This window comes from Nelumbo nucifera, chromosome 1 (genome assembly GCF_055504915.1).
Source record: "Nelumbo nucifera cultivar China Antique chromosome 1, China Antique-T2T, whole genome shotgun sequence".
Classification (NCBI taxonomy): Eukaryota; Viridiplantae; Streptophyta; class Magnoliopsida; order Proteales; family Nelumbonaceae; genus Nelumbo; species Nelumbo nucifera.
This window is the reverse complement of record NC_142649.1, coordinates 82,482,469-82,493,136: the sequence shown is the minus strand read 5'-3', so window position 1 is coordinate 82,493,136 and position 10,668 is coordinate 82,482,469. Positions and strand designations below refer to the sequence as shown.

The window sequence follows — 10,668 nt, the reverse complement described above, 5'->3', positions numbered from 1 at the left end:
AGCATTTATGTTTACTCTCATTGTTTGCATCGATTTTAAACAAACGATAGCAAATTTGTGCCCTGATTTATATAAATTCCAAACAAACGAGAAAAGTGCAAAAACCAAACTAACTCTTGAATGACTTTGCATTGGATGAGTCAAAAAATGCATGGTAGATATTTGCATTTGCATAAGAAACAAACGCAGCCTAACGGTAATATAACAGAATGTGAAAAGTTACGACGAGTTTAAGAGAATTTGTAAAAAGTGATGGTGAATTATAGACGATTTCCAAATTAATGTGCCCAAATCAATCCCATCACAGAAAAAAAGTTTTTATAAACTGTGCTAAAAAAAGAAGTTTTTATAAAGGCTATAGGAGACTTTCCCTATTATTAACAAACTGCCAAATGAATCATGGTCGTTAGATGATGGCAATACGATTATCAAACGGCAAAAGTGCTCGTGGCGGATCTATGCAGCGATCCTTAATCCTTATATGATGTATCTTCAACGAATCCATTTGATCACGCTCACAGCGCATTTTAGAAAAATGCCCATTATGTTCTTTTTTACTTTTGTTTGGCTTTCAATTCTTTTTTTAAATAAAATAAAAATGGTTATTAATTAAACGATAAATACATTGAATTTCCCACGCTGAGAGATAACTGCAGACAATAATTCTTTCATGAATCTCAGATTTACCGAGACATTAAAACAGCAGAGCAGTTAACGAGCACGAATCATTTTCTTTGGGAAACCCTAGAATTTGATGTGAGATTGTAAATTTGTAATGGAAGACATGAGGTAATGGTTCGCATCTCGATTTCTGCTGTTTGCTGCGTCTCGTCTCGTCTAGTCGGGGGAGATAAGTGATATTTGATTCCCCACACCCTCTTTTTCTCAAGTAAGGCTTGGTTGGTTCTTTCTTGATCTGGGGCAGTTAATTTTTGGTTCAGCCTGGGAGTTCGGTATAGATTTGGATTTGTATTCGTGCTTCTGCAAATTTAATTCTAACAAAGCAGCCTGCTTTTGGTGGGATGGTGGGTTGATGGTTGTTGTGGTTCGATTTATTAGTGAATTTAGATCTGTTTTATCGAGTGGAGGATTGGTTCTGTTCTAGGTATGCATATATTGATCCGTTTTCTGATAATGCTGTTGCGGGAAAGTTGGATTTGATAGCCTTGGGGAAAAAGTGAGGAACTTTCTCCTTTCCAGTGAAATTCGTAGTTCATATATTTGAATTTAGAACGAGGAAAATTTTGCAATTGTGCCGGAGGTTGGTTGATGGACAATGTGCGAAGCCACTTTCGAGGTTGAATTGGATTTATAGCACTGCTGTTGCATTGGTATTTTGAAGCATAGTATGTGAGATTTAGCGAAATCCAGAAGTTGGTCTGCAAACGGGATTTCTGTGGTTATAGTTTCTTAAGTTGGATTTTTATTTGGTGGTGGTTCAGCAGTTTTTAATGAATTTTGTGTGGAAAAGAATTCGAGAATTTTGAATGAGAGGGGATTCAGAGCGAGAAGGGAAATGAAAGGGAAACCTGTGAGTCTAGAAGGACGATGACTGGAGGGTCATTGGGTCTTCGTACAGGGAGTTATGGATCACTGCAACAACATCTGCAGAACAGTGTTGTGTTGCCGATTCAAACTACACCCGTCACCCTGCGCAAGCCCTCGAAGATGCTCCTACCTGGATACAGAGAGAAAGAAAAGTTTCTTCCTCGGATCTTCAAATTCGCTGGCAGAAGGAGGGTAGGAATGCTGCTTCTGCTGGTCGTTTCTGTTGTGGTTTTCATATCAGTCTTATCTGTCGTTAATAAAGGTTTGATTCTGTATATCTGTTTTGTTTTCCTTGTATTTTCTTTGCTCTTTTCCTGGCTCTTCTGCGTGATACGCAGTCAATTGCTGCATTATTGATTCCTTTCTGATGTTGCAATAATGATCTATGAAGGTTCCTTAGACGCTTAGGATTGTGATAGGCAAGTCAGCGTAAAAAGAATTCTACTCAACTTCTGAACTGCGGTTGGTTAGGATGTCTACTGTTTAAATAACTAGCATAGTAGTTATGGTAAACATTAAGAGGGTTGTGACCCATCAGTTGATGAATGCAAACAAGAATATTTTAAAGGCCAAGATCTGACCCAATATGATGTTCTTCAATACTCTAATATGCACTCTTACTGGAAAGTAAGTTTACTATGTCATTCTGCTGATTCCCCAGTGCCACGGACTAGATTACAAGGATCATATGGTTTAGCCACTTCTGGTGGATGAGATAATCAGGTTGGGTCTCACTAGTAATGACCCCTTAGTATCTGCTTTGATTGAGTTCAATTCAGCATGAATAACCATTGCCCTTTCCAGAAAATTTCAGCTATCTCATATACTGATTCCTGTATGTTTTTGTATGGTTTATTTTTGAACATAACCTTCCTGCTTTTTGGCCTGGCTTCAGATGAAGATGCTTCAGAAGGTGTAGTTCACCATACTCGAATGACTCAAAATATTAGACCAAGCGATAGCATCGCATCAAGTTACCCTGAATCTTCCCTGATCCATGGAGAACAATATAACAAGAAGGATGCTAGCTCTCTCTCAAAAACTGTTGTGTCAAGAATTGGTGCTAACAGACTGAAGCCTCCTCTGCCTCCAGTAATCATGGGGACTGCTCTGCTACCGAGTCATCCATGTGAAAAGTTCACACTTCCACCTCCACCGGCTGATAAAAAGCGAACAGGACCAAGACGTAAGTTGAGTTTCTGTTTGGGATTTTACATATTCACATCAAATATTTGTTTTATTGATCATGCTGCTAACCATGCATGTGTAATATGATGTTAACATCATTTTTTGGTGCTGAAATTTCTTGTTTATTTGCTCCTTCAGCATGTCCAGTATGTTACATTCCAGTAGAGCAAGCAATGGCCCTCATGCCAAAATCCCCATCCATGTCTCCTGTACTCAGGAATTTAAGTTATGTATATGAAGAAAACTCAATTAGAACCGAGCCATTTGGAGGATCTGAATTTGGTGGATATCCTTCTTTGAAGCAGAGGAATGATTCTTTTGATATAAAAGAGTCAATGAATGTGCATTGTGGGTATGTTTCACTCTCCTTCAATTTTTTACTTAGATGTTTCTGTAGCTTCTTAAGGTTATAACTTATAAGATCATCTTTTCAAGTTAAAGTGGACTTTTCTATTTTGATGTTCCACATGCTTTTTTAATCATTTTCACTGTTCTGCATCTACATGAGTTATAATAGAAACAAGGAACTATTGTCTTATACTTAACTTTTACCTGTTCTACGTTTTTTATTGATGCATGCCATTGCTTATCAGATTTGTTAGAGGAAGGAAACCTGGCCACCAAACTGGATTTGACATTGATGACACTGACCTTCTTGAGATGGAGCAGTGTCAAGGAATTGTTGTTGCATCAGCTATTTTTGGTATTTCCAAAGTATTTTTTATTTGATTTCTTTGTTGGGTTCAAGCTACCGTCTTGCTTTTTCTCATTGGTGTTTCTTGAGCAGGAAACTATGATATTATACAACAGCCAAAGAATATCAGTGAAGCTGCAAAGAAAAATGTTTGCTTTTTCATGTTTGTTGATGAAGAGACAGAAACATATATGAGAAACTCTAGTGTTCTGGACGGAAGCACTAAGGTTGGATTATGGAGAATTGTTGTTGTCCATAACCTTCCTTATGCTGATGCAAGACGCAATGGAAAAGTAAGTATTTGAGCCATGATTGGTTCTCTTGGACTCTTGAAATTTTGTCTCTCAGAGCCCCTTTGGGTGCAGTTATTCAACTCTTTAGAAATTAGTCTGCCTATGTATGGAAGGGCATGCATAGAATACTATAACTATTTATTTGTAGCTATCAACATGAATAATGTGGGTAGCATGATAACAGAAAACAGTAAGGATGAGGCTTAGATGATGATAATGACAAAAAAGAGCAGTCCAGTGCACGAGGCTCCTGCCAATGCAGGGTCTAGGGAGGAATATACACACATAACCTTATACACAGAAATGCTGTTTCCAAGATTTGAACCCTGGTCAATGGACAAAAAATATTGCCATCCTTTCCCCTGTTCTCTCCTATTCCAGCTACTCCTGGGTTACCTGTGGAACTTCCATCAAAATTTAGAGGGTACTTGTCATTTCACAAGGGGAAATGCTCTGTTTGTCAAAAATGAGATGTGCCTCATTCATCAAAAAAAAAAATGAGATGTGTCTAAATCATCAACCTTCTTATGTTCATTTTTTTCTCTCACAAAGCATTAATGTTCCCATTTTGCATTTTCTCCGCTTATTTTGAAATCAACTTTTTATCAATAAAAAAGAAAAAGTTGAGCACATAATTCTTATTCAGATCATTTAGGGCTAACTATTTAAAATCCTTCTAAGCCATTCCATACTATTTAGGACATACCATCAGCTACGCCTGTCAGTGATACCTGAAACTCCACGGCCCAATTGGATTGGATTTGGATTTTTCAAGCTGCATTTGATTAATAACCGGATCGGTTTCCGATTTGTCTCCATCTGATCTGATTAAAATCTGAATCCGATTATATTATAATATTTATTGATTTTAATATAAAACTTATACAATTATATTTAAAATTACAAAAAAATATTTTTTTATATATTATTACATATGAATTTATTTATATAATAAATTCAGTATGTTATATTTTCATTAATTTATTATATATAAAAGTGGAGTTGGATTAAATCCGAATCCGATCCAAGTCCATTAGGATTTGAATTCGAATTCAAGGTCTTCAAATCCAATCAGATTTTGGACTGGATTCAGATGCAAGTTTTCAATAATTGGATCGGGTTCAGATTTTGCTGAATCCAATCCATTTACAGACCTACTATCAGCTTTTGGTTTTGTTAGAATTAAGAATTTAAGAGGGTACCACTACTTTCTTGTCACTTCAGAGGGGGATATGTCCTGTTTATTAAAAATGGGATGTGCCTAGCTAAATTGTTAACTTTCTTTCTGCCCTTTTTTTCTTTCACAGAGCATCAATTTTCCCATTTTGCATCTTCTCCTCTTATTTTTAAATGAATTTTTATCAATAAAAAAGCAAAGGTTGAGCACATAATTCTTATTCAGATATTTTTTAGGGTAAAATATTTCAAATCCTGCTCATCCATTCCATGCTATTTAGGGCATACTTCTTTTAACTTTCTCCTTGTTTTTTGTTATTGGTATCTATTGCAACTATTCTATTTTTTATGTTTTATTTTCCAGTTCATCAAGTTGTTTCATGGTGAAAAGAGAAAGATGATTCCTGTTGGTACTTGCCAGGTTTTTGATGATGGAACAATTGGCACAGTTTGGATGCATCTGGGGCTTTTGATATTTGTTGTCAAAAGCTTCCTAATTTGTTCTAGATTCTTACCCATCAGAAAAATGTACTAGAATCTTATGTTGACTCATATTATGCCTGTAACAGGTTCCTAAGCTTCTATTGCATAGGATTTTCCCTAATTCTCAGTTTTCTATATGGATTGATGGGAAGCTTGAGCTTGTGGTGGATCCATATCAAATTCTTGAGAGGTACATTCTATATAGTTTTTGTTCTGCAGATTTTCTATGAATTTGTTATTTATATGTTCATTAAGGTGTAGTTAACGAAATCTATCTGAAGCTCCTACCATATTATATTTCCCTTAATTCCTGTTTTCACTGCAGATTATGGAAAAAGCTGGTTAATGATGAGAGAAATTAACTTTTGGTCATTTTATTTTATTATTTTTGGTTGACAACAATCAGGATTTTTTTTTATATGTTACAAAGAACGATTTTCAAATAATATTCCAGGCACCCCTTTTTGTAGGGAAGCTCTAACTGCCTACCCCTTAAGTTAATATAGTTTTACATTTAGTTCCCTAATGGAACCACCCATCATAACAGTTCATGCCTATTTACTTGTTCTTTGGCCAAAGCATCAGCCATACTATTGCCACATCTAAGTTTCCAAAGAAAAGGTTGATCTTTTTATGGATCTTTATCTAGAAGGGTATCAATGGCATTGTTCTGTTTGTCATGCCATCAATCTCATGGCTTTAGTTCAGTTATTTTTAGAAAACTTTAGTTCAATTTCACCTGACAATTATCACCATCTGGAAATTGCTGAATTTGGGCTCTTAGTTTAGTCCTGGTTGACCAGTTACCATAGCTTATTGGCAATATCCAGTGTAAACCTGATCCAGGAACATCATTTTTAGGCACAATTCCGCCCATTGCCTCACAGCAGTTGCACTTTTTGAATCTTTATCACCAAAATGCTGCTGTCCATATCCTTACGACATCAATGTCGTGCATTTCTTGGGTGTGATTTTTTTATAGTGAAGGGAAAATTTTCATTAAAAGATTTTTTTGGATGTGAATACTTATTATTCATTTGTTTCTTTCTGCAAGACCTCTAGATATTGTCCAGAGTTACTTACTAGGTTATATTGCCCTGAGAGTAGAATTTTAATGAAGCATATTTTTGATAAGATAGATCTTCCTCTATAAAGGGGTGAGCGACTCTTCCTCTATAAAGGGGTTAGTGACTCCCCCCCCCCCCACAAAAAAACCTCCAAAAAATAAATAAATAAATAAGAGAAGAAAGAAAATTTGCAGCACAACTTCTATACTAGTTAAGGGCTAGGCAAAAACAGGAAAAGAAATGTTACCTGTTTGTTTTCTGGCTTAACCATGTCGACCATGTGGCTAGCATTAAAAGCATCTTCATGTGTTTGTAAGCAACAACCTATGATTGTATGATTAGTTAAAATAATGATTTTTTGTTTTTTACAAGGAAAGCCCTCCTTTATTTGCTTACCTTTTCCATTTCCATAGCTAATTCATGAGATGGTCTAATCAGTCTACATCTTTCATGCTCTGGATGACACAAAATGATACAATCTGAATCAATTTTCAGCATTTCCATGTTATTATTCTCCTCTGTACTCGTGTTTCTACTATCTCCTCTCTGGTTTGAACCAAATAACTGATTTAAACAAAAAGTTGGACCTAGGATTTCCAAAATCCATATATAGGGTCATTAATATTACCTAATGTTGATTCGAGCTATCTGGATCTTGGGAGCGGTGGACTGGATATGGACCTAATATTTTGGCACATTTTACATGAAGTAGCTGCTGTCAAGCTCAAACCTGCATTCTCATGCTTGTCAGCCTGAGATTTTATCATGACACAAAGCAATGGCCTCTTTGTGCAAAAATATAGGGTCTGTTCAGATTTTGGGTTTTGCTCTGGTAATCTGGTGTGCTTCATCATTTTGGATGTGGATGCAGCTCTCTGCATGGATAGGAGACATTCCAATGAACTTCACTCTTTTTTTTTCAGATATTTGTTCTGGAACTGGCATTATCAACTTTTCTGTCAATTTTTCAGATTTTTGTGGCGGAAGAATGCTAGTTTTGCCATCTCTAGGCACTACAGACGCTTTGATGTCTTTCAGGAAGCTGAAGCTAATAAAGCTGCTGGGAAATATGACAATGCTTCTATTGATTACCAGATTGAATTTTATAAGAAGGAAGGTTTAACCCCATATTCTCAAGCTAAGCTTCCGATCACCAGTGGTGAGTTGCATGTTATGTTTTTTCTGTTGTCTTGGATCCTCCCTAGTTTCTTTATCTCAATTTGAGTTGTGTCCTTTATGCATGGGTTTTGACAGATGTTCCTGAAGGATGTGTAATCATAAGGGAGCACATTCCTATTACCAACCTCTTTACCTGCCTCTGGTTCAATGAAGTAGACCATTTTACATCAAGGGACCAACTTAGCTTTTCCACCGTAAGGGACAAGATCATGTCAAAAGTCAATTGGAGTATCAACATGTTTTTAGATTGTGAAAGGCGCAACTTTGTGGTTCAGGTAATTATTTTTTTATCATGACTATAGCAGCATTGCTGGATTCACAAATCCACATCAAAAGAGGTAGTCCAAGAAAACTTTATTTATGAGGAAACAAGACTTTGGAATTCTCAAGCATCTTTGTTTAATGTCATGCTTCTGAAAATTTTGGTATATGGTAATCTATAATACCCAGATACCTTTACATGTCTAGTGTACCAGTGTTGGATATGATACCAAATATTGCACAGATACTTCTAGATATACTTTATGCATTAACAATTTTAAAATATGTAAAATGGTATATTTTAACTAAGAAACAATCTGCACATGTTAGAAATTTAATTAAATTTGGTAAGAAATAAGTTTTGGAAGTGCCATTTAGCTTCAAAAAATTAGATATAAATGCATGATATAAGCATTTTACATATACCTTTAAGCTTTAGCACTGTCCAAGATTTTAGGAAATAGAGGGTCATATTCCCATTTCCCATATTCCTGTCCATGTCCATATCCATATCTGGGTATTATAGATGATAATTGTTGAGGATGACACTTGCATGCGTCTTGGCTTCAAGCTGATCCTTGTAATCTTAAACTCTAAATCCGAAATACTTGAAACAGTCTGCCTGTAACCTAACCTAATTTAAGTTGCAGGTAACCTGACCTTCCCAACCTGAGTGTAATGTGCCTAATACTATCTAATTGGGTCTGGGATAGGTGATGTTTTGCTTGGTTTTCAGTGTCATAAGCCAGGGAGACAATAATTAACTTTGTGCAAAACTTGAAATTTTGCCCTTTCACACTTGGGACATACTCATCTACTACATTTTTACTATCTGTCTCTCTCATGCAAACACATATTGTCCGAGTGTGCACATGCAAGCCAAATAGCTATTTCTACATGGGTTGCCTAGTTGTAACCAATGCTGTGGAGATGTTATCTTATCTCTTTATTTTATTGTTTCTTGTAAATGAAATATTTTGTGGCTGCTTTTCTAAACACACTGTCAAATTCTACCTTAGTTGCCTCCAGTGATTTTTCTGTCAGTTTTAGATAAACAAGTGTAGCAAACTTTAACCCATTGATGAAGTTTTCTTTCTGTACTTGCAACCTGCAGGCATACCATAGAGATTTATTAGAGCATATGGCACCTCCAGCAGCAGTCACTAATGAAGCCCCTGCAAAACCATTACCTGAGATTGTAACTGATAGGTCTGTAACAACTCCAGTCAGGAAGATCCCCACAAAACGTGGGAAAGAAAGAAGATCTGGTTCAAGACGTCACCGTTCCAAAACCATCACAGTTACTAGGGATAACAATATGATTTAATTTTGTAGTCAATATATATATTTTTTTCATTTCCTTGTTTCTCAATTATTCATTAGGGAATAGGAGGATTCAGGGAATGAGTGTAGTAGGCCTGTTCTGAAAGAAAGCAATAGGGATAATTTTTGTCCGGAATTGTCGATATCTATTCTTTCTTTTATTGTATATATATATATATCAATTGCAATAAATATCACGATCTGTTATTTCCCCTTGTCTAGTAGGTCATATTGTCCCTTACAATTTTGGTTTCCAGAGAACAATGAGATGAAAGCTTCAGCTGGTAGTCTATGTTGTGTATTTCTGAAGTTTTGTTGTTGGAAAACAGAATAAGAGGCGGTCGCTGTTCCTGTTACTGTATTTCATACTCACTATTGTAGTTCTATGAGGGTTAATGGAATTATCATCATTCTCAACCTTCAAGATCTATGTACTCTTATTGCTTGTCTTTTTTATCTTTATTTCTTAATTGATGTATTTTCTAGTGTGAGCTGCGCAGTGTTGTGTAATAGGAGGAACGGGATCTGCTCCTCACATGGGGGCGCCTCACATTTCCTGTGAATATTAACTTATAAGTACGGGAGTTGTTCCCAATGCTGGTACGATGTGCGTGTGAGGCGCAAATGAGGCGCCTTGTGTGAGGAGCAGATCCGGTCTCGTGCAATAGACTGTTAATTTTAAGATCGTACAGTGGGGGAGGAAAAAACCTTGGGAAGTTTCATTGTCATGGAGTATATTGATGAACTAGTGTGAGTTACAGGTCAATAAGTGTGGTCGAACGCCCACGTGAACATGTACATGTTTCTGTTTCTGTGGGTACCTCTCACAGTATTTAGAGTGGAGAGGTGGACCCTTCCTCTTGACTATGCAACGTTGAGTTCTGGCCAATTGTTTTATTCACAATAACTGCCATTCAATTGAGCGAGCTAACTCTCTCTTCTCTCTCTCTCTTTCATGCTAATCAACTAGCCAATTATATTGTTGAAGACTTCATTTCAGTTCACTCAGAGAAAGTGAATTGATGGACCATTTCAACCGTTCCAACCAACAGTATGGCTGGTGGGCCTATTTACATTTATGACATGGTTTTGCTTCAGAATTGCCTTCTATTGACAGGATTCCCAAAGGCTGTGTTCGGTTTAAAAGAAAAAATAAGAGTAAAGGTTCGATTTAGGAGTTTTCACATGTTATTTGGCCAATTGAGTTTGATTTAAGAGTTTTCATGGGTTAGATTGGTTCAGTTTCATGTTGTCTGGCCAATTGAATCGATTTGAGTTAAGTTGAGGAATTGACCACCCAAAACCGACCAACTATTAATAAAAACTGACTCTACTATAAAGAATCAATTTAGGTCGGTTGGCTCGAAAGACAGCCCAAAAGCGATTTTAACTGTTTTCAATAGATAAAAATCATACATTGAATGGTTCAATGTGGAGGTCGGTTGGCTTAAAAGAC

The 10,668-nt window shown here is 36.4% G+C and overlaps 1 protein-coding gene across 1 annotated transcript; it reads left to right on the top strand.

The window, feature by feature from the left end:
* Window positions 1-648: 648 nt before the first annotated feature.
* Window positions 649-9,425, top strand: LOC104599390 (putative hexosyltransferase MUCI70). The gene is made up of 9 exons (XM_010261901.3): window positions 649-1,810; window positions 2,444-2,734; window positions 2,875-3,088; window positions 3,330-3,439; window positions 3,524-3,723; window positions 5,469-5,572; window positions 7,421-7,608; window positions 7,704-7,903; window positions 9,004-9,425. The coding sequence occupies exons 1-9, from the start codon at window positions 1,549-1,551 to the stop codon at window positions 9,214-9,216; spliced, it is 1,782 nt and encodes a 593-aa protein (XP_010260203.1). The 5' UTR covers window positions 649-1,548; the 3' UTR covers window positions 9,217-9,425.
* The last annotated feature ends 1,243 nt before the right edge of the window (window positions 9,426-10,668 follow it).